This window comes from Mustela lutreola, chromosome 6 (assembly GCF_030435805.1).
Source record: "Mustela lutreola isolate mMusLut2 chromosome 6, mMusLut2.pri, whole genome shotgun sequence".
NCBI lineage: Eukaryota > Metazoa > Chordata > Mammalia > Carnivora > Mustelidae > Mustela > Mustela lutreola.
The window spans coordinates 81,146,830-81,171,014 of NC_081295.1; the positions used below are offsets into that span (position 1 = coordinate 81,146,830).

Genomic DNA, 24,185 nt, shown 5'->3' on the forward strand with positions numbered 1-24,185 from the left:
TCTAGCTGAAGATATATTTACGATAGTATTTGACATGTCTCAGTCTTCTATCTTACAGTAATTTTTATCAGCCATCTATATAAAAGTCCTGATTATCCAAAATTTTCATAGGAAGAAGAGAATGCATCTCTGGTAAACCCATAGCCAGAACCAGAATATAAAATTACTTTAATGGGCTTTAGTAGGAAAAAATGTGGAGGACTGTTCTCAGGTTTGAAAACTGAAAAACAGGGGTGCCTGGGTGGCTCAGTCATTTGAGCAGCTGCTTTCAGCTCAGGTCATGATCCCAGGGTCCTGGAAGTGAGCCCTACATCGGGCTCCCTGCTCGGCAGGAACCCTGTTTCTACCTCTCCATCTGCTACTCTCCCTGCTTGTGCTCTCATTCTCTCTCTCTCAAATAAATAAATAAAATCTTTAAAACAAAGAAAACAAACTGAAAAACACAAGTAAAAATAGAGAGTGATATAATTTGAGGGTTTAAATTCATTAGATTTTATTATAAGACATTGTTGCCTTTAGACATAAGAAATACAGCTGTGTGAACTAAAATAATTTAATGAATTCCCTTCCTTTTTCCATATCAGTAATCTTGTGGGATATAAAAGCTTTTACCAATATTTATACAATGTTCATTCAGAACGATACATTCATTGATAAATTACAGCTTATAGAGTGTTTGTAGTCAAATTATATCAGGTACATGTTGCAAATTATGAAGTACTGCTAAACAAATTCACCAAAGAGTCTTACATTATGATTCTTTTAACTCTGACCCAGTAATTCTCTTTCCTTTTCTTTTTTTTAAGATCTGTTTATTTATTTGAGAGAGAGAGAGGGATGAGAGGCAGAGGGAGAGGGAGGGAATCCTCACAGCTTGAGGTGGCTTGATCCCAGGACCCTGAGATCATGGCCTGAGCCAAAACAAAGAGTTAGCCACTTAACAGACTGAGCCTCCTAGGTACCCTGTAATTCTGCATCCTGAGTTGTTTTCATAGTCTTCCTTTTGCAGGAAATTTTTTGGAAAAACTTAATCTAAGCAATTACCTACCTTTAATTTTTAGATCCTTATAACTTTTTAGAGAGAACATGTGGAAATTAAATGAAAATATTTGTCCATTTTTCTTTTCCACTATTGCTTCTTCCCACTAAAGTAAACTTCCATGAGTTTGGGGACCCTGTCAGTCTTCATTACCATGACCCTCGAGCCTATGACAGTGCCTGGAACATGGTAGTTGCTTCATAAGTATTTGTTAAAGGGAATAATATCTTGGATGATTTTAACTAAGCTCATCTGTGGGGCACGTGGGTGGCTCAGTGGGTTAAGCCTCTGCCTTAGGCTCAGGTCATGATCTCAGGGTCCTGGGATCGAGCCCCCCATCAGGCTCTCTGCTCAGCGGGGAGCCTGCTATCCCCCACCCCACCTTTCTCTCTGCCTGCTTATGATCTCTGTCTGTCAAATAAATAAATAAAATCTTTATTTAAAAAAAAAAACTAATCTCATCTGTCAGATATTGACTCCATATAGTATAGTTTTCTGTAAACCCCTGTGATTATCAGTGAATGGTTTGACCTTACACAAAAGTGAACAACTACTCAGTAGTCCAGTCAACAGGAAAGGAAGCTAACTGTGGATTGAAGTGTATCTTACACCTTTGATAGATTAGCTGTGTTAAATTTTTTAGTAACAGCATGTCAAGTATTATAAAATAATACAAGTATTTGTAGTAGTTGCTGATTATATGCCACAGTTATATGACCATTAGTAGAGACATGGTGCATTACAATGTGAGGTGATTAAGGAGTCAGGTTAGTGGAGCCATGGGTCAGGAATCAGAGTACTCCTGTCAAATTCTGACTCAACCACTTGTTAGTTGTCTGATGTTACAGTAATTGCTGTCTCAGTTTCCCCATTTGTATAATGAACATGAGACTAGTAATTATTTCACAGGGTTGGTGTGAAGATTAAAGGACATAGTCCATGTAAAGAGATTAGTGCATGATCTGGCACACTGTGAATAATAAAATCAAACTCATTTATGCAGATGAAATTTCTGCTCAGAAATTTGCTCAGAAATGTGACCAGGGGCTCCTGGGTTGCTCAGTGGGTTAAAGCCTCTGCCTTCGGCTCGGGTCATGATCCCAGGGTCCTGGGATTGAGCCCCACGTCAGGCTCCCTGCTCGGCAGGGAGCCTGCTTCCCTTCCTCTCTCTCTGCCTGCCTCTCTGCCTACTTGTGGTCTCTGTCTATCAAATAAATAAATAAAAATCTTTAAAAAAAAAGAAACATGACCATCCTCAGCCACAGGCAGGAATTTGGGAACCAGCACCTGGAACCCAGGTCCCTCCAACTTCAAATTCTATTTGCATTCTAGCTGTGCTGCTTTATCATGATGTGAGAAGAATGCTAGAATCATGTTCAACGACCAGCCAAAGTACAGAGTCTGAATGGCCTTTCAGGAAGAAAAAAGCAGGCAAATGAATAAAATAAAAGGAGAACACAGAATAGGAAAATAAAATATCCTGGCCTGTGGCATCTGCACAAATAGAGAATACTAAGTAGTATATCTTGTTGTTGAACAGAGGGAGGAAATAATTTTATAAATATTTTATAATTGTTATTTTAAAAGTCAAAATTATTTCATCTATTTACATATATTTTGACACTGTTAAAAGACAGAACTTTTTCTCTTGTATATAAATTGCTCCAGGCAAGCATGTAAGAGTGAGCAAAATTTAAATATTTGGTCTACTTTATCATGATGGTATTTTTCTCAATTGTGTACCATCATTTATGTATGAACCTCCTTTATTTTGTTTCCACAGAATGCTGAAGTCTCTGTTTTTGAAGTAAATATACGCTTTGTTGGTGGGCTACTCTCAGCCTACTATCTGTCTGGAGAAGAGGTAAGATGAAACTGTAAAATTTTATTTTAGTGGGAAAATTTGTTTTTTGTGGTATCTGTTCTCATATTTCAATGTGTCTCTAGCATACACTGAATTTAGTGTAATATATACTTATTTAATGAGTACACTGGGCAAGTTGGGCACAACGTGTTCTGAGGCTATGGTAAGCAATGCCTTTTTTTTTTTAATTTATTTTTTATTTATTTTCAGCATAGCAATATTCATTATTTTTGCACCACATTCAGTGCTCCATGCAATCCGTGCCCTCTATAATACCCACCACCTGGTACCCGTAAAAACCCTGGGTCCGTTCTGTTAGGTGTGATGTGATTATAACTATAAATTAGATATGCCTGTACACAAAGAGGTTTAGTGCAGTGGCAGGCTTGTGGATGAGTTCTTTTTCTTTAAAAATTATTTTAAGCTTAGCTTAATAAAAACCTTTTTAAAGGTGGAGTAGGTTGACAAGCGAGATCTGAAAATTACAGTGAGGGGGTAAGTGAGGTACTCAGCCTTCTAGTGAGAAGTCCTGTAGGCCAGTGTCCCTGTGTAATGTGCTTTCAAGCTCTTCCTAGAATGAGGCTTAATTAATTGTCTGCTCAGAAGAAAGCAGGAATTTTTAATTTAGCTTCCTTTTATTGATAGATTAAGAAAGGATTTTTGTATCATGCTTATAAAGAGCACAGATGCTATTTTCTTGAAAGGTTTTGGACAACTTTATGAATATCCTAAGTGTCCACTAAGATTGTTGGAAAGGACTTCACCTTTAATGTTGAGAGTATTAAAAGCTGACGTCAAGGAAAAATAATCACATATTTCAATTGAATGTCAATCAGATTTGTGTGAGCCTCAGCGTTCTGGCCGGGGGAAGAGTGGGTCTTACCTAGTGTAGTATTTCATGTATTTCAATGCTCCTTCAAAACCGATTTAAGCAGAGCAATAAATGTTTAATGAGAAAAGCTGCTTTACTTTGTTCCTGTCTCCCGGGTACTTTCCTAGCCATAACAAAACAGCCTGCACAACCTGAATGTTCTCTCAGTCCTTAGATTTTATTCTACCATAGATATTTTCAAAGTTTATAAATGACTCTATATTCACCCATATCGGTCCTATTTAAGTGTTAAGTTCTTTTCTTCATTATGGATTCTGTCACCTTGTCAGCCAGAGTAATGAGACGCTCGGGCACATTTTTCCTCTTCTTCCCTTTTTCCAGGCCCACATTTGTTCAGTTTGGTTTAGGATGTTCCAAGCCTTGAGCCAGGGAATCCATATTTTTACAAAGTGATATTGAAAATTAATGTTATTTTAGTTAGCAACTTTCTGCTCTTAGAATATTTGTCTTTGAGTATCCAGTGCCTGGTATTCTCACTCTTTTTGACATACTTAGGATGAACTTGGTTTTAATTTTCTTCAACATTTATATGGAGGTGAGATGATTTGGAGAAAATAAGAACTGCATTCTTCTATATCTGGGCTCAGATAGGATAATTGAGCATACAAAGAAAAACAAGTAACATTTCTTTTAAATATGCATCATGTTTAGTTAAGATATTTTTTCACTTGTAATGGTGTCTTAAGTTTATATATATCCATTACAAGTGAAAAAATATCCTAATAAAACATGATATCTGTGGGTTTACATATAAACCCATGATATCTGTGGTTTTATATAAATTATATAAATATACCCACAGATATTTTGCCTATAGATAAAATCATTTGGCTCAGATTTTGTAAAGGTACTTTTTTATTCCATATATAGCCAACTTTAGCAAACAAAGTACTACAAAGAACACCTCCATTAAAAATATTTATTCTTTTAGTGTAATTTTTGGTCCTTATCCCCATACAAAGCATAGTTTTTATTACGTCGAGACTTTCTGTATTGTAATTTATAAATATTACTTAAGGTATTTCCATTCTCACTTAATTTTCTGTTTCTCTAGAATATACTTTTAGTTCATAAAGATTCATCTATTCAGCATAGTTTTTGCATGACCCGTCCCTAAGTGTTGGGTAGTTGGGTTTTTTCCAGTTCCTGTATTTTGGATGAGGTAGCTATAATCAGTAGATTAATATTTTATTCTCTTAAGTGGGATTGCTGGGTAAGAAGTGGTTAGTACTAGTCTGTTTTCTGATCATTTTGTCCTTTTTCCTCTCAGTTACCTCATCACTGACAGTTTCTGACCAGTGCACTCAGGGAAGTTGACTATCAGGAATGTGGTCAAGAAAAGCTATTTTATCCCAAGTCTGTACTTGAGCTGTTTATCTCCCTATCCAAATGGAAAAAAAAAAAATTGAACATTCATTAATAGAAAGAACATCAACATAGCCAAATTATGAATTACTTGGTCTCAGATTGTTGATAAAATTCTATTCTATACATTTTTATGTAAATCAAGATATTTACTAAGACAGTCTATGCAAATTTATCTTCCTAGATTATCTTATAGAGGGGCTACTAAGTCACTGTAATTTGACATTCTCTTAATTGCTTAGGCTCAGGAGTATTTTGAGAACATCATATAAGTCACCATCAGAACTAGATAGCTCCACATTGATATAAGTTCAAAATTCTTAAATTGAATTATTGCAAAAACAGAAGAGAAGAGGAATACCATTGGTTTGTGTTACATTCTTCAGGGAAACTACAATTAGAAGCACTCAGGAGTAATCAAGAATGCCAATGGAACTGTAAACCCTACCAAAATTACAATGGTAACATGACATACCTGTTGATAAGTAGTTTGACTGTAGGGACATATTCAAAAAATTTTAAAACACCCTAGCTCATTTAAAATATTTGGTAGTGCCATTAAAAATAGTCGGTCACAGGTTTTCAGTCTATATAAGAAATGCAAACAATCACAAGTTATAAGATGAATACTAAATAGGAATGATCAGTATTAAACAGAAGTAAAAGAGGTAGTATTTCTCTACTACAAACTCAAGGGAAACTAAAGTCCTCATTGGAGACAGTAAATAGCAGTAGAATATCATTACCCAAAATATGTTCTACAGAGCACATATACAGTCTCTTTAGATACTTCAGGATAAGTCTATATCCATATATGTACTAAAAATAAATTCAGAAAAAGCTACATCTTATGTTCTGTCCTAGAAATTCACAATGTACAGAAAAAGAAACTAACTGAATTTTATTTATCCCTCTGTTTAACATGCTTCCTTAACTATAAACTTCCTCCTTTTTCCTTAATGTAAAATTTGCTAATTCTGAGTTACAAATACTGTTTCCCAGAACAAATTTTGAGAAACCTCATTGTAGAATAAGAGTAACCTAAGCAAAAATGATAATTGAAAATTGGCAAACTCAAAACAAGACATTACAAGAGAAGAAGATACATGTTTAAAGTAGCATGTATGAATATACCACATATTATTTGTTTTACAGTAGAAACCAATGACTTTATTCAGAAGAAAGTTAATTTAATAGGATATGGTAATGCCACATCCTCCTAGTGAGGGCTGAAAAACAAGTTAGAAGTAAGCTCAATAATCACTCTGGGGCATCCTAGAATTAATAAACATGCCCTGTTTTTTCTACCTTTGTCAAGACACAAAGGCCCAGGAGAAAGAAATCAATTGGCAGTTTGGTTTACATGTGGCCCATTAAGGATCTTGGGGAAAGAAAGAGAGGACATGATAGAAGTCTTCTATAGGGTTTGAATTCAGTATCCTTTGAACAGGAGTTCAGTATTCCTGAACAGGAGACTGAGGCCTTATTAGAAGAGTGAGAAGAATAAATGTTTGGAAGCCAAAAAGAGACACAGTATCACTACGGTGAGTAAGGATGTCAGAGGAAATAAGCCATATGGAAACTGATAATTTAATAATATACTTGAAAACACTTTTCCTGATTTATAAAACTACTTTATTGTATAAATTAAGAAAGAACGTTTGGAACTACTAAGGTATTTACTCCTCAGGGGAGACATTTGCCTAGTATGTTTTATATAGGTGAACTGGAAAAATAAGACACCAACTACTGGATGCTAAAACAATTGAAGAACTAGTTTTCAATGCAGAAAGGTAGCCAAGACATTGATCTAGCACTGGGGAAATACACATAATGGATTCTTATATTAGATCAGGTAACTCTGCCAGGTTATCTTTCATTTCAAGGGAGCAAGAGTATTTTCCCCCAAATTCACCAAAAGAAATCCATTGCTCCATACACAAGTACCAAAGATGGCTGAATAGCTTCCTGCAAAGAGAAGTAGCTAATGCCACCAAGTTTAGGAATATCAAGGGAAAAACCATACAGGAAGTGAGTAGGATTATGGAGTGGAGAAGAGAGAAGTAAGATGGAGAATGTGAGTTTATTGGTGGAAAGATTTACTGTTTTCTCATAATAGATTTCAGATATTTGGGCTGTTTAGGGGGCTAGCCGTCAATTTTATAGAGAGTATTTAGTGATGAATAATTATAAAAGTGTTTAGAAAGCCCTTAGAAAATCAGGATGCATTGATGGGGTTCCCTTTCAAACTGCATCGGCCACCATCCATAACAATAAAGTCATCTTCCAGACCATCCACCTGTCTGTCTCCTGTCTTATTCTGCAAGGAAATTAAAGTGACTTACCAGAAATGTGCATAATACACACAGAGCTGTTGAAAACAAAGAATAAAGTCAGACTATATTTTTTAAATTTAAGTTTTTATTTTAATTCTAGTTCGTTAACATACAGTGTTATATTAGTTTCAGGTATACAGTACAGTAATTGAATAGTTCCATATATCATCTGGGTTCAGATGGAGTCCCTCATCCCCATCATTTATTTCACACATTCCCCCCACCCATCTCCCCTCTGGTAACCATCACTTTGTTCCCTATAATTAAGAGTCTGTTTCTTGCTTTTTCTCTCTCTCTCTCTCTCTTTCTCTCTTTTCCATTTTTGTTTTGTTTTGTTTTGTTTTCTCAAATTCTACATATGAATGAAATCATACAGTATTTGTCTTTCCCTGACTGATAAAGTCAGAGAACATTAGAGTCACAGGTAAGATTAACAAACATCTGGTATAGACAAGTAGGCTTTGGGAAGAAATTTGTCTTTGGGTTTCCTAGCAGCCAGAGCAAAAAAGGGGTGAAAATTAATAGTAATTTGGTTTCCTTTTTATAATGAACACTAAAAATTGGATAACATAAAATTACCCATAAATAATATCACCTTATACATACTAAATTTTCCATAAAATGTAGAACTATCTTGTATGGACAGGGAAAAAAACAAAAACAGATCCACCAGAAATGCATTAATACTCCTCTCCCCAAATCCTGCCTATAAAAATCAGGGTCAGGGGCGCCTGGGTGGCTCAGTGGGTTAGGCCGCTGCCTTCGGCTCAGGTCATGATCTCAGGGTCCTGGGATCGAGTCCCGCATCGGGCTCTCTGCTCGGCAGGGAGCCTGCTTCCTTCTCTCTCTCTCTGCCTGCCTCTCAGTGTACTTGTAATTTCTCTCTGTCAAGTAAATAAATAAAATCTTTAAAAAAAAAAAAAAAAAAAAAATCAGGGTCAGATTTATCATCCTCTCTGACAAGTATTTTAATTATGGACTCTAATAAAGTTGATTGGAATCCAGAAACAAAAGATATCAATAGAGAGCATAATTACAAATACACATACACAAAGATTTAAAAGACATGATCATAGTACCCTAAAAGCAAAATATAGTAAGCCTAGGGGTGCCTGGGTGGCTCAGTCAATTAAGCATGGGACTTTTGATAGCCTCAGGTCAGAATTGCAGGGTTGTGGGATTGAACCCCCCAGTGCGGAGTCTGCTGTTAAGATACTCTCCCTCCCCTTCTGCCTCTCGCCCTGCTCATGCTTTCTCTGTCTCTCTAAAATAAATAAATAAAATCTTTAAAAGAAATTAAGCCTATAAAATGAATACATGACAGATTTGAGCAATGTAGTTAAAAAGGAGGCTTGAAATAATGGCATAATGAAATAGAAAAATTGGGTAACCAAATCCTTGATCAATATTTATTATCTGTTATAGACAATGAAAATTTTTAATAAAATTTATTTATAATGCCATAATCAAAATATAACACTGGGCATAAATGATACACATATTTAAAATAGTGAAACTCCTTGAAATTTTTTAACTAATCTCTTAAATAACTGGACCAAGGAGTGAATCTATAATATTAAGATAGACTACTCAACCAACAACTGAAGTATAAGCATCCCTTTAAATTCTGTGGAATGTGTTTCTTAAAGAAATACATTATTTTAAATGTCTATATTATGAAAAAATTACCATGTGGTTAACTGAATCTGTATAATTAAAAGAAAACATGAAAGAGAAGTAAAAATTAAGAACATTAAATGCATTGTAAAATGAGAAAGGGCTAGATTTATAAAACTTTTTCACCATTCTTTTCATCAATATTCTCTTTTTTGTGGGGTGGAGGGAGAGAGATAAGAAAAGAAAGAATCTCAAGCAGACTCCGTGCTAAGCACAGAGCCCAGTCAGGGGCTCAGTCTCAAGACCCTGAGATCATGACCTGAGCCAAAATCAAGAGTCAGGAGCTTTACTCACTGAACCACCCAGGCATCAGTATTCTTACCAAGAATAATTGTCTGGGAAAGAACCACTTTGGATGAGGTGGTTAGAGGGGCTCCATCGGCAGGAAAGCTCCCGTGTGTGTGTGTGTGTGTGTGTGTGTGTGTGTGTGTGCGTGCGTGCGTGTGTGCACTCGCGCTCACAGAGCAGCGCACTGACATGGCCCTGAGATTGGACAGCTGTGCAGGTAAAATGGAGTCACAACCTGAGAGAAGTCACTCTGCAGTGATGCATTCTGGCCACGTGCTACACAGTGTTCTCCTGAGACATACCTGAGACTAAAAACACCTCAAATCCCTGCCCTGTGGATTTTAGTTTCTGGTGAGCAGATTAACTCTCATAAACCCAAAGTGGGAAACTTGGATAGACCTGTAAGAAAAAAGGTTGGTGTTTTGGTTTGTTAGTTTTGTTTTGCTGTAATAGGATGAGAAGGCAGAAAACTGGCTTATGGCTATCCACATGACCTGACCAAGTCTCTGGCATTCTAGCCCTTCAGCCAGTTCTGCACCTTAACCCCAAACAGTCTTATAATCATGCCACACTGCCCTTCTCGCCGACCGCCACTGGTCCCTGTGCCTTTATAAATTGAGTCTTTTTGATGTGACCTACAAAGAACGCCAAATAACCCAGACTCAGCTTACCTTTTTGGTTTTGTTCCTTATGCCTCACACACCTGCCTCTCTAACAACAATGTGAATTTTTTTCCCCTAAAACTCTCCAAGCACATCTGTGTGGTTTTTATATCCACATTTGCTCTCCCTAGAGTGACTTTCACCTGCTCCCCCCACCCCAACCTAGACAGCACCTGCAGTGAGGCCCTCCCTGACTGTCTGCTCAGGCTGGCTCCACTCCTCCACGGGGAGGCCAGAGACTTCCTTCCCTGCATTCTCTGCATAGGCTATTACCATGCTTTGTTTATGACCTTGTTACTTCTTCATCACCCCTTTCCCCAGGAGAATTTGTATAACTCAAAAATAAGGATTAGATTTCTGCTGTTTTTATAGCCCTTTGCTTAGCACTGTATGCCTTGAGCCGGAAAATATTTAGTAAATGTTTGTGACTAAACCTTTATGAGGCTTTCTGTGACCTCTGTTTTTTAAAACCCCAGCAGAAAAGTCTCCTGCCTTTTAAAGCAAAATCTGTACATTGACAACACAAATGAGCAAATGGCCTGGAAGACTGAGGTAGTGTGTGGAGACAAAAAAAAAAAAATGTATATATAACAAGGGGACTAAAAATATGCACAATCTTTAATCCCCGGGTAAGCCCCTTACAACTCTACCCCCCACTCCCCACCTCAAACCACCCCCCCACTAACCCCAGCAGAACATCTTACTTTTTTTAATCTATTCTATAAATGCTGGTTCTGTAAAGGAGAAAGTTTTGAAAACCAGAGAGCTAGAGACAATATCAAAATTTAATTAATTGCCAAATATTATTGGTCATTTATAGTGGACCTTTTCTTTTTTTTTTGAGGGAGGGAGGGGCAAAGGGAGAGAGAGAGAAAATTTTGACCAGGCTCTACACACAGCATCAGGCTCTGATTTTATGGCCTGAGATCATCATGACCTGAGCCAAAATCAAGAGTCCGCCGCTCAACAGACTGAGCCAACCAGGCGCCCCTGTAGCGGACATTTTAAATAGAATTGAAGTTGGAGTATTTTGTGAAATTTTAAATCTAAGAAGAAATTATAAAAGGTAAATGGGAAAGGGATGATATAATGTATATTTGCTTAGTTTGAGGAAACTATTCAGCTAAAACTTTCTTAGCCATTTAATGGTACATGTATGCTACTTTCCTGAAAAAACAATTTTAATCATATTTACTAAATGATATTGATTGTCTCCTTATGTTATTTTGTACTAATGTGTTTGACCGTATGATTTCTTAAAAGTTTAAATTGATCCTTATATGTACTTCAGGTATTAAATTTACTATTTAGCATTTACTATTGAAATTTTTATAAAAGAAAGGAATATGATATACTGAATCAATATTTTTACTTAAAAAGGTTCAAAGTCACACTAGATTATAGTAATTTTGCTTATTAAGTTTCTGTGGTTAATGAGTTCCAACTGTCTCTCATTGAATATATGATTAGAAGTTTAATTTGTACTTTAAAAGAAATTTAGGAATATATGTGGCTGATTATAAATAATATATATTTTAGTCAAATGAAATGACTACTTTTTTGTCCTGGAATGAATTACTAAAATCACATCTACTCCTTAACTCAGGTTTGCTATATATGTTTCTCTACTTATGAAAATCTATACTGTGTTTATAATTGTTTTCAAAAGCATAGAAGTTTTATCTGCTCTAAGAACTTTATCTCTACAATTCAGAAAAGGAATTCTACAGTTTGCTAATAATTCTAGCTCTAAAACTTTTTCATGCTAATGTTTAAATGGCAGAAGCTGGTCTGATTTCTGTCTGATTATAAACCAAGCAAGAGTGCTTGGCTCCCCAAGGAAATGGAAAGTCAGAAAATTAATTTGTTTCTTTCTTTTATTTTTTATTTTTTAAGTAAACTCTGCCTCTAGTTTGGGGCTCGAGCCCACAATGCCAAGATCAAGAGTTGCATGCTCTACCAGCTGAGCCAGACAGGCATCCCAACTTGTTTCTTAATGAAATATTTATATCCCTTTTAGTTTAGCACAGTGCTTTGCACATAGTAAGCAAACTATAAATTCACATTGGCAAGTGTAAACCTAGCTTAGGATGTAGGGACAACCTCAAAATCTCAGTGATTTAAGATAATATGCTCCGTACATTCTATATGTTCCACCCACGCCACGTGCTCTGCCCATGACTCTCAACATCATCCATCCAGAGCCCAGCTGGTGGAGCAGCTGCCGCCCGAGTCATTTCCATTTGCCACGATGGGAGTCATGGAGTTGGAGGGCGGGGATGGAAAAAGAGAATCTAGTAAATGCACACTGGCTTGTAGTGTATATGTCAGAAGGACACCGGTTACATCAGCCCACATCCCATTGACCAGAAAAAGTCACATGGCCACTGTAACTTAAGAGGTTGGAGGAGGAGATGCATTGTACCACCATATCCCTGGGAGGAAAAGTTGGTGGACAGTGTTAAAGACTGCCACACAGGTTAAAAATATATATACCCTTCCCAACCACCAGGAGTAGCTAAAGATAGGAATTTGTGAGGAGAGAGGAAATTTTCCAAGAATCTCCAAACTGGAATCTATTTGTACCATGACGTACCTTGGTACCTATGGCACCAAGGTAGTAAGTGAGTGGAGTGTTGTGTCTCAGGATAGAAATATTAGTCTTCAGTAGCTTTTCAAGTGAAAGACTACTCCTTCAGCACATGTCTACTAAGATCATATGTTTCTCCAAGAAATACCTTCTAATCTAGACTTCTCCCCTAATTTTCCAAATTTTAAACAGTAAAGTTGCCAGACATAAGCTACCCTATACAAAAGGAATGCTTGTCGCCACCATTGCTGTTGTCTGATGTAGGAGTTAATCATTTCTTTTTGGCAGCATTGTGTTGATCAGACACTGAGGACTTGGTGCTTCTCCTTCGACCACTTTCTTTTTGATTTAAGTGTTCCTCAGGCCAGTCATTTCTCATTTTACAAAAGTCTAATGAAAGAGATGAAGTAATATATTTATTTTGAATCATTTCATAATTCACAGTGTCTGTTAAAACCAATACTCCAAATCATTTTTTTGTTGTCTGAATCCTATTCATGTGGATTTCTAAGACTAAATGTGTGTGTGTGTGTGTGTGTTTTAAACAAGTTATGTTTTTCCAGGAATATTCCTGTGTGTTCTTTTTCTTTTACTTGTGGTATCCTTTAGAAGGGTACCAAGAGGTAGCTATAGCAAGGAATTTAAAATGTAATAGGGCTAGTAGAAAATTCCTCAGAATTGTGATAATTTGCCATCTGGTAAGTTCACTTATTTAGTGAATCAGCAGATGTTTATGGAATACCTGCTTTGAGGCACTGCACGTGGTGGTGCAGAACCAAACAAAAGAAAGACAGTCTCTGCTGACAAATATTAATTCATTTAGGTTTCACAACAACCCTATAAAATAAGAAAAAGTATTTTTATCCTTATTTTATGGAGCAAGAAACAGAGCAGATTATTAAGCAACTTGCCCAAAGGCATGCAAAGTAGCAGAGCTGGGCTTCAAACTCAGCATTCTAGCTACAAGATACCACGTAACAGCTAGACATTAGGGATGTCAGGCTCTAGCCTGAACTCATGAGTCATCTACAGCTAAAGGACAACTGAAAGAATAGAAGGGAATGGGCTTTCCCAGAGCATATACCAGACTTGAGAAAAGAGGACCTTAACATGTAAACGTTAGTGAGAAGAGGGGACTAGAAAAAGAGACTGAGATGTGGTGATCCTGGAAGTAGGAGGAAAACCAATAGAATGTGATTAACCAAAAGAAAATAGTATTTTGAAAAATGAAGAAGCATTCAGCTGTGCCAAAGGCTTCTGCTAGGGGAAGCTGTTATAAGGAGAGAAAAATATCTTTGGGACATTATAATGTAGAGGTCATAAGTGACTTTACCAAGAATACTTTTGATAGAGTAATTGCACAGAATCAAAATTGGTTTTGATTGAAGAGGGGAAGGTCTTTAAGAAGGTGGAGGAAGATGGGATTCAGACGACAGGTGGCTCAGGAAGGGGTCCTTCCTTCACTGCAGAATGAGAGTAGAGGAGAAAACCGCCAAATCAGTAGATCAAGTGGTGGAGATGTGAGATAATTATCATCTGGCGGCCCCTGTTAGCTATATGAAGAAATAGGAGAGGACATCTGCCTAGACTTGGAGAGAGGACAGACGTGGAGATGAGTGTGTGTAAAATAGAATTGTCATTCTAGAGAAGGTTGACTACAGAAACCTGGTAGAGTTTCTGGATGGTGTTTAGGTTGGGGACCATGAATTCGTGGAGGTATCAGGTGTCTATTGCTCAGCAGTTCATATGCAAATATGGAGAAGGTAGGTGATCGGTTTTAGTTGGGTTTTGTAGCCAGATGTGACAGAGATAAAGAAATGCATGGGTTTGGAGGTATTGGCAAAAATCTTACTGAAATTACAGACTACGAGTATGAAACAGTATGAAGAACAGCAGGTGAATGATGGGTAGAAAATTAACTGGTTAAATTGTCTGAAGCTTAGTTAAAGTATTAGTTAAAGTATACTTAGTTAAAGTATACTTAGTTGAAGTGTTAGTAAAATACTTGAGGATAATGTTTGTTTTTGACTTAATTGAGCGTTACTTTAATTTGAGGTATCCAATTCCTCTAAAGCAGTACAAATGCCGATTAATTCCAGGGTCCTGCAAAATGAGGAAATCCAAGAGTTTTAATGGTATAGGCATAGAAGACAAGAATTTTTTCACAGCTCATTATTCTAAGCACTTTTGTTCTGTTTTTCATCCTTGCCATTAGGTAGATGGTCAGGGTTAGACCAGATAAGCAGAATAGATGGTCACGATTTTCTCTTAAATTCCATGTGGTTGAGACATTTACTTGTTTACCTTATTTTAATAATTTTTTTTAAGTTCTTGATGTCATAATAGCCATAGTTCTAATTTATAAATCACTGTTAACTTCTTTGTCTCAGTGTTTATGGCTAACAAGGTATGTTAGCTATCAAATAGGGGCTTCTGACTTTAGCCTTCTCTCACAGACTTCTGGTCGACTAGAAAGTACACTTATTACTCAATTTAGACTTAACTGCTAATTCAGGTAACAACTGTAGCATTTATGTTGAGTTTCTGCTCTCTAATCTTTATGACTATGTAATGCTTTATGACTAGTTTTGGAAGAATACTAACCCAGAGTTTAACTGGGTTATAATGGATCTTAAAGCTCTGTCATTTCATCAGGCACACAACTACTAACACATTTAGTTACTTATGACTCACATCTTTATTCAGCAAATATTATGTGCCATATGTGGTTATTTTGAGCATCTATTATGTGCCAGTCCATGTTCTTGTCTCTGAAGGATTCAGCAATGAGCAAATTCAACAAAATCCCAGCTCTCTGGAAATGTACATGCTAGTAAGATAATATGACAAATTAGTTTACAGGGTGATTTTAGATAGCAATAAATGCTATTTAGAAAATCCAAAACAACTGTGGGATAAACATTGATAGAGGGGTAGGAAGATGAGGTCTACTTTAGGTTGAATTGGAGCCAGGACCTAAGTGACACTACTGAAGATTTAGAGAAAAGAACATTCCAGAGGAACTTGAGAGTTGAATTTATGATAGCTTTTTCTATTAACTTGGGGATGCAGAAGAAGAGGAGGAGGATGGTGGTAGTGGTGATAATGGTGGTAATAAGACTGTTTTTTAAGGGTTTATCATGGGCCATTATCAGTACTGGAGAAATGCAAAATCTCCATGTTGTAGCAGTGAGGCTCTGAGCACCTGATTCCTGAGTCGCACAGGCGGTGATAGAACTGGGATTAGATCCTGCTCTGTCTGCTTCATGACCCTGCCCACATAGTATTCCCAAAACCAGAGTTACCAGAGTTCATACCACAATCTTCTTCTCTTACTCACTTCATCTTTTCGACATCTAAACTTCATAAAATGAGCCAGCAGCAATCTTCTATAACTTGTGAAATCTTTCACTTCCTGAACAACAAAAAATAATTAAGGTATGAAAGCCACATTGTGTGATACGTGATACATTCATAACCTTTGTAAGATTATAGCAGATTTTTATTCAAGTTGTGTTTGAAAAGATTTATTCATTGCATTCATGTCATTTTCCAAAACCAGAGACAAAGTTCTTGATTTTTTTTCCAAATAGTTCTTTAGTTGCATTCTTGTTTTCCTTCTCTTGTGTTTTCATTCCCTTACCTTCTTTATCAGTAGAATAAAATGCCTCTCATTGTCTAGTGACTACATGAAGCAAAAACCTTGCTATATATAAAAGACATCTATGTAATTTTTTAGCAACAATCTCTTTTTACTCTGAATTAGTATCAGATATAGTTCAAAATGTTGATAAAATCTATATCTATTTCAGTGTGACATTGTAATGGTTTATAAGGTATGCATTCAACTTTTCCTGGATGGCAGTATTTGAGAGCACTGAATAATATACATAATTTATAAAAATGAATCATATTTTCAATTTTTGAATCATATTTTCTGATAAGAATGAGAAAGTACCTTATTTCAAATGAAACTAAAATATTTTGGCTTTATTAACAGACATAAATTGTGAAGGTTTACCAATACAATTGGAAAGCTTTTATGTAATTAGAGAATTCCAAAAAGGATTTAAAAAGAGCTCATGAATATACCATATGTTGATAGCACTTTAATAAATTTCTCCTGACTATGAATAAAAATTTGGAGTCCTGTTGCTTATTTGCTTTTTCTGTTGTATCCACTAAACAAAGAAAGAAAGAAAGGAAAACTCAGATTTATTGTCATATATCATAAAGGAACCTGCAAAAAGTGATTAAAATATCTACTTATTATAATCATTAAAGATTTACACTGAACCAGCATTTAGTAGAATGTTTTCCTTTAATTTTGTTAACTGTTATCAAAAGACAAGACTCAAAACTGGGGCCCCTAAGATTTAACTGAGATAATATCCAGTGACCATTCCACTAGGGGTTTTTCCTGGGGGTCTATCCATTGTGGAATTTCAGGGTGCCACCTTAAGAGTTTAGTTGGTATGCAGATAAATGAGCATTTCTCACACTTTCAAGAGTTGCCAGACCCATTTCACCAGTGCTTGGCGTTGTTGGCACTTTCCATTGGTTTGACTTCAGTACTTTCTTCCATGTTCACACAGATATGGAATAATAATTTACTCTATAGATACTCAAAGTAAAATACCAACACTTCAACTCCCCTGCCTCCTCCCCTTTTTCTATCGAATTAGCAGAAACTAAAAACTATGTTAATACCCAGTTTGGTGAGAGTAGGGCAAAAATTCACTCAGGCATTGCTGAAGGGAATGTAATTCAATATAATTGCTCTGAAAAGGTATCAAGTGTATGCATATAAGAAGATCCTTAATAAAGATATTTATTTAGCTTCAGTTATTCCACATTAGGGAATCTATGCAAAGGAAATAATCCAAAATATAATCTTATTATGTCTAAAGCAGTTAATGGATGTATTTTAAGTACTCATTAAATAGGAGACATCTCAAATACCCAATAGGAAGAGAATGATGGAACAGATCGTGAAATGCCCACATGATTGCATACTGTGTAGCCATTAAAATTTATTCTTGCTCGGGGCGCCTGGGTGGCTCAGTGGGTTAAGCCTCTGCCTTCGGCTCAGGTCATGATCTCAGGGTCGTGGGATTGAGCCCCGCATCGGGCTCTCTGCTCAGCGGGTAGCCTGCTTCCTCCTATCTCTCTCTGCCTGCCTCTCTGCCTACTTGTGATCTCTGTCTGTCAAATAAATAAATAAAATCTTTAAAACAAAACAAAACAAAACAAAATTTATTCTTGCTCATTTATTTAATGGTGTGGGCAATTATTGATACCATAAATAAAGCAAAATATGAAATTTCATGTATGATATAATATCAGCTATGGAGAACAGAGACTAATTACATAAGAAACTTCTTAAATATAAATAATATTTGCTTCTGACTGGCATATGATCTTTCCTCGGCCCTTTTGTTTTTCAATACTTACCAGATTTTCTATGATGAACTGGTTAGTGATAATCTTATGATCAGAAAAATATTAAAAATTGCAGTAGACTTGGGGAAATAAAATCCTTACCAAATTTCTGCCACTAAACTTGCTCAGGATTCAGTTATTCTAGTCTCTTTAGATTTAATTTTTTTTTAACTTTTCTCACAAGAATCCAGCCTGTAGAATCTTGAAAGTCACCTTTTTTCCATTTCTGACATCTGTTTCATAAAGAAAATGGCTTTACTCAGTGATAATTGAATTTCCCTCTTTATAGTCAATTTATAGATTTTCATTTCAGGTGGTGGTTTATTTACAACAACATCTATTCAATGTTAATATTATCCTCAGTTCACACAGAGATAAAGGTGACACAAAGCTTAAGTAGACAGATTGGTCATAAACTCTTACGCAGTCTCAGATCCAACTCCCTAGTCTTTTAATTACCAAAGCAGTATAAAAAGACGAGCTAATTATAGTACCAAGACTTTTTGTTATACATGCACTCATGCATGCGCACGCACGCACACACACCAACCTAATGTGTGATACAAAATAGTGTGTAGACCATTCCATATTCTAATGTGTGTGTATGTGTGTGTGTGTGTGTGTGAATATAGGAGATCTCTGCATTTTCCATCATCACCATCTACAAGGCAAAACAACAGAATTAATTTTGTTAAGCGTATGAATTCATTAGTAGAGTTTATGTTCATTACTGACATGGAAATCTAGGAACACTGAGGCACTTGGCACAATCTGTGACTTTGTTTTTTTCTCCAGAGTCTAATTGAAAAGTATTAGGGAAGACATAGCAGAGAGCCTTTCTCCTGTCGTTATAGCAGTAAATATCCCTTAAGAAACTTCAAAAGCCATGCATACTTGTTTGAGGGAGAAGAAAGAGAAAGGCTGTTCAGTAATGGCCAGGGAAAAAAGAAAACCTTGTCTGAGAGATAAAGGAGGTGACTCTAAAGAGGATAGCGTACAGTCCACCAGACACGCTTGAGGTTTCTCAATTCAAACTTTAGAATCACTTTATAATGGAAACCCAAGGTAATTAGCAACTGTATTTTTAAAACTTAAACTAGTTTGCTTTGTTTTTTAAAATCCAAAACTATTGTGATTATATGACTATATGACATGAATCAATAGAGCTTCATCATGGGCAATACAAGTATTGGAAATTTATATATTTTTGATATAAATTTTTTTAAAAAATGCTTGAGGTATCTATAGATGTGATAAAAAGCCAACAATGTCTTTTCTCAGTTGGCTCTCTCCTCACCTGAAAACTCTGCCTTTCCTTCCAGCCATGGGCTGTCTACATGTCTGAGATCCTGTAATGGAAGTAAGATTTCTGTAGTGGTCATTTGCCTCTCTCTACTTAAAATTATATTTGTCAGGGAAATTGCCAGATTTTGAGCCTTTAGATAAACAATTTGTAAATTGGCTACTTGAAATATTCATTGTACTAAAGTTGTCCATCTAATAAACTTAAGAAATAGCTCTTAAGAAGTGGAAAGAACATTGTTTTTGGAATCTGAAATCCTTGGATGTTGACTTTACCTCAAGCAAGCCCTTTTATCACTTTCAGATTTTTTTCATTGATTTAAAATAAATGGGTATTGTCTTTTAAGCATCCTCTAAATCCAGTGTTCCAGAACAATGATACATTGATTTTCAAGTTTACAGAATGTTGTAAATTCGAAGAGGGGCGTGGTGGGAGTTTTCTCCCCATGTCTCAGATCTTCTTAACTCATTTTTGAGTGTAAACACAATGACTGCTCCTGGTGTAATGTATTTATGCTTTCTGTTACGCAGTACTTAGGCTGTCTGGATATGTAAATCACTGGGAATGAAAAAAAGTAGGAAAGTTGGACATCTTCATGCCCTGGCAAAACCTTGTGTTCTGTGCAAGAGAAATGCTAAAAAGCAGAGAAGCTGCAAAGGAAACAATGAACTGCTGTAGACACAGAGGCAAATTAGGAACATGCACTGATTCCTACAGAGTAGTTACATCTTAACTCCTTCCTTACCCAATATCCAAATGCTGATTGCTTTCCATTATAAAAAGATAGCCTATTTGAATGCCAAAGTCAAGGTGAATTCTGGCTGCTGTAGCAAAAATGAGACAGAAGGATTTTATATTTTGTAAAATTGACTTTCAGATGCAGAAGGTACAGGCAAACTTATCAGCATGCAAGAAATAAGACAATATTGCCTTCAGGAGCCCTTCCTGGTGACTCTACCGTAGAATAAGCTTGAGTAAACCAAAATAACAGATAGTATGCTTCCATTTTTATGAAATGTCGTAAATAGGCAAATCTATAGAGATAGAAAGTGGATTCGAATTTGCCTAAGACTGAAAAGGTTGGGGGGAAATGGGGAGTGACTGCTAATGGATATGGTGTTTCTTTATTAGGGGTGATAAAAATCTTCCAAAGTTTATTGTGGTGAATCAATTTAGTGTGACAATACTAAAACCACTGAAACGTACACTTTAAATAGCCGGATTGTATGATAAAAGTGTTAAAAGGAGAAATATTGTAATTATGAATTTTAATTGGAAATATTAGTATGAACTTAGGAGATATTTTGTCTTAAAATATATAAATATGCATTTACATGGGTGTATGTGTGTACCTGTTTAAACACATTTTTTAAGACCTGAAGAAGCCTAGAAACAATGATGACTTCAGTGGTCTTGAGCGCCCAGACTGGGTCTTAAGTTCCTCCTTCGTGCTAACTAAGGCTTCTTGCAGAAATGGCTAAAATAGAAAATGTGCAAGACTAGTTTGAAACATCTCATTAAACAAGATAACAAAAACTACTACAATAATGTCAAAAGGACTCAAGAGCCAACTTAAAAGAGGCTTCCACTGGCAAATATGAGAATTTTGTTTTAGTAAAAATTATAAATGTAACAGATTAAAACCCATTATGTAAGTTTAAATAGATAAGTTCATAATAATATTAGAAAGCAAAAATGGTTCTTCACCTTCAAAACAGTAACGGGGAACTTACGACCTTGAAAACTGATAAGGGAAAAGAAAGCATTTATCTTGCCCTTTCTGTATGAACTGTATCACTGGTAACCAAGTAGTAGATAAGCAAAGCATCTCTTAATAAAATTATTTCTGTTAATAAATGAAAGTAAAACAATCAAAGTAGAAAATCACCAATGTTTACAACCTCTGAGGAATTAATGGATCTAGGCCATTATCATCAACAGTTGCTAATTGCTCAAAAGGAGGGCTAACCACGTATGTACTTCCTGATAAAAGAATATATCACCTTGAGTCTTGCCAAAGGGATTAAGTCTCTGGATCCAGCCTCCAATTTGTCAAGAATACAGAGAAAACAGTGTGTTGAACTATACTACACAGGCATGAGCATAATGTGATTCCTGTTGTTCAAATAACTGAAATTTGTCCAGATAAATTAGAAGGAAAAGAAAGATGAAAAGGGAGAGTCTATGGTTTAAAAGAGGTGTAAGGTGTAAGGGACACCTGAGTGGCTCAGTTGGTTGGGCTGCTGGCTCTGGATTTTGACTCAGGTCATGGGATCCTGGAGTTGAACCCCATGTCAGGCTCCATGCTCATTGAGGTGTCTGCTTGAGGATTCTCTCTCTCCCTCTCCCTTGGTACCACCCCTCGTTCTCTCTCACACATACGTGCATGTGCTCTCTCTCCAAAAAATAAATAAATCTTTCAAAATAAATAAAAATAGAAGAGGCTTAAAAGGTGTAGTTTTTTTATTTGTTTTTTGTTTTGTTTTGTTTTGTTTTTTAAGTCTAAGGATGAACAGTTGGTTGATAAAGAAGTAGGAAAGAACCAGGATGTGGTTATTTTTGGGGAGAAGGAAGGAGCTGTGGCTGAAATGGAACATAAAGAGAGACTCTTGTGGGGCTAGCAAAATCCTTCTTGATTCATCTTGACTTGGATGGTAATTACTAGGATGTGTGTCTTATGATGTTACACTAGGCTATGTACATTTTGTATGTGTGTTGGGGGGGTTCTCTATTTCTTTGTATTTTTAGAATTTAAGTTTTTAAATAAATTAATAACAAAAAGATTGCCCAGAAGGATAGTCAAGCTTGGTGGAATCAATCTTGAATCTTGGAATCTATTTTGCGTCTCTTTCTCTCTCTAAAAGAATGTTTAATATATTTGAGTTAGCTTGACACATATAAATTGTAGATTATATTTCAGATATAAAACAAGTGAAATTGAAATATAAAGTATATGTAAATATTCTACATGTCTTAAAGTGCTGAAGAGATACTTTGATAAATGGCATTCATCTTTTTACTTGATAAAAAAGATCACCCAAATAACCTGAAACAATTTTTTATTTGCCATTTTTAGGTATGATAGTAAATTCTCAAGTCATAAGCAACTGTATACTTAATAGCATGTGCTGTGATTAACATATATTGTACAGAGAACACTAAGCCATCCTTTCATTAATTCTTTCTTACAACACATGTATATACTTTTGTTGAGAGTTGTTCTGAAACTTGGTTTCAGAAGCACGGAGTAACGATGGTCAAGACATGAACTCTAGTGCCAGGCTTGGTCATTCAAATTGCAGCTTTCCCTTTTTTTGGCTTTGTGTGAACATAATGAGGGATGATAACCTTTCCCACCTCAGAAGCTTGGTTAAAATATTAAGTGACTTAGATGTAGACATGCAGAAAAGTCACTGGAATACACTGAATGCTATATAAGCATCAGCTATTACTACTTGGCCAAAATCATTTATGCAGCTCAGTCTTTGGGAAGTTATATGGCTGAAAGCCACTTAAACATCCTCATTCCTGGCATCCCTGAACTTGGATGTTCTCACTAAATGATTATGTTTTCATGGAGGTCATCATCCCAGTGTGGACAGTAATATAAACAGAGGATGTTGTTCAGATTTTATGGTTTATGTATGAATATTTACTTTTAATATAGTTAGCACGTTAGAGATAACTTGGAGTGAAATCTCTCTATATTCTTTATATCTTGAAATTTTATCAGTTCACGGTATAAATGTGTTTTGTTGCAAGACCTATAAAAGAGGAAGATGCTTAGGACAGAGGGAGGAAGGCAAGAAAGCAAAGAAGGAAAGGAAAGGAGGGAAGGGAGAGGAAGAAGGAAGCTCAGGGAGAAACGGAGCTGCCTCAAGGTATTTGATTTGTGGTCCACTTTACTGAAATGCATGTCGCCTGTGATTGTAATTAGTTGTGTGATTACTTTATGTAAATACATGTGCATTCCCTAGTGAAAAGTCTTTTTTTTTTTTAAGATTTTATTTATTTATTTGACAGAGAGAGAGATCACAAGTAGGCAGAGCAGCAGACAGAGGGAGAGAAGGAAGAAGGCTCTCCACTGAGCAGAGAGCCCAATGCAGGGCTGGATCCCAGGACCCTGAGATCATGACCTGAGCCAAAGGCAAAGGCTTAACCCACTGATCCACCCAGGCGCGACCCTAGTGAAAAATCTTCTTTATGATTTTTTTTTAAGTGTAAAAAATTTTATTCAACCAGCACAAAACCAATAAGTTGATTTTACCACCCACTCCCCACCCCCAGTATGGGATTCTAAACAGTCATTGATAAACTGAGTATATCCTGTAGAAAGAGTTTGGAAAGGCCTCGGGAAATTTTTTTAAAGGTTTACATATTTAAATTTTCCGTGTTTCCTGAGGAATCCAGACATCAAGAAATATTTACAAATATCCACTGGTTTCTTCTTCTTTCCTGCTGATTTCCTTGTTAAGAGCTTTAATGAAAAAAAGCCCAAAATGTATCTTAAGAAAGTTGTACATAAATCTTCTTCCCACCATTAATATAAGACATGCCTCATTTTACAAATGTTTCTCAATTACATTATTCCTGAACTATAACAGTGGCATAGCTCTTACTGTTGAAGATAATTGTGGTTCTTTTATGTTTTTAACCTTGTACAATTAGTCCTGTGCTAAAACAGGGTTCTTTTACCTGTAAACTACCACAAATAGATACAAGAGCTA

The 24,185-nt window shown here is 36.1% G+C and overlaps 1 protein-coding gene across 2 annotated transcripts in view; it reads left to right on the plus strand.

The window, feature by feature from the left end:
- MAN1A1 (mannosidase alpha class 1A member 1) overlaps window positions 1-24,185 on the plus strand; it is a 167,325-nt gene that overhangs the window by 57,319 nt on the left and 85,821 nt on the right. For both annotated transcript variants that reach the window (XM_059177709.1, XM_059177710.1), the window contains exon 5: window positions 2,823-2,903. In XM_059177709.1, the coding sequence (XP_059033692.1) occupies window positions 2,823-2,903 (81 nt within the window). The remainder of the gene's footprint in view (window positions 1-2,822; window positions 2,904-24,185) is intronic.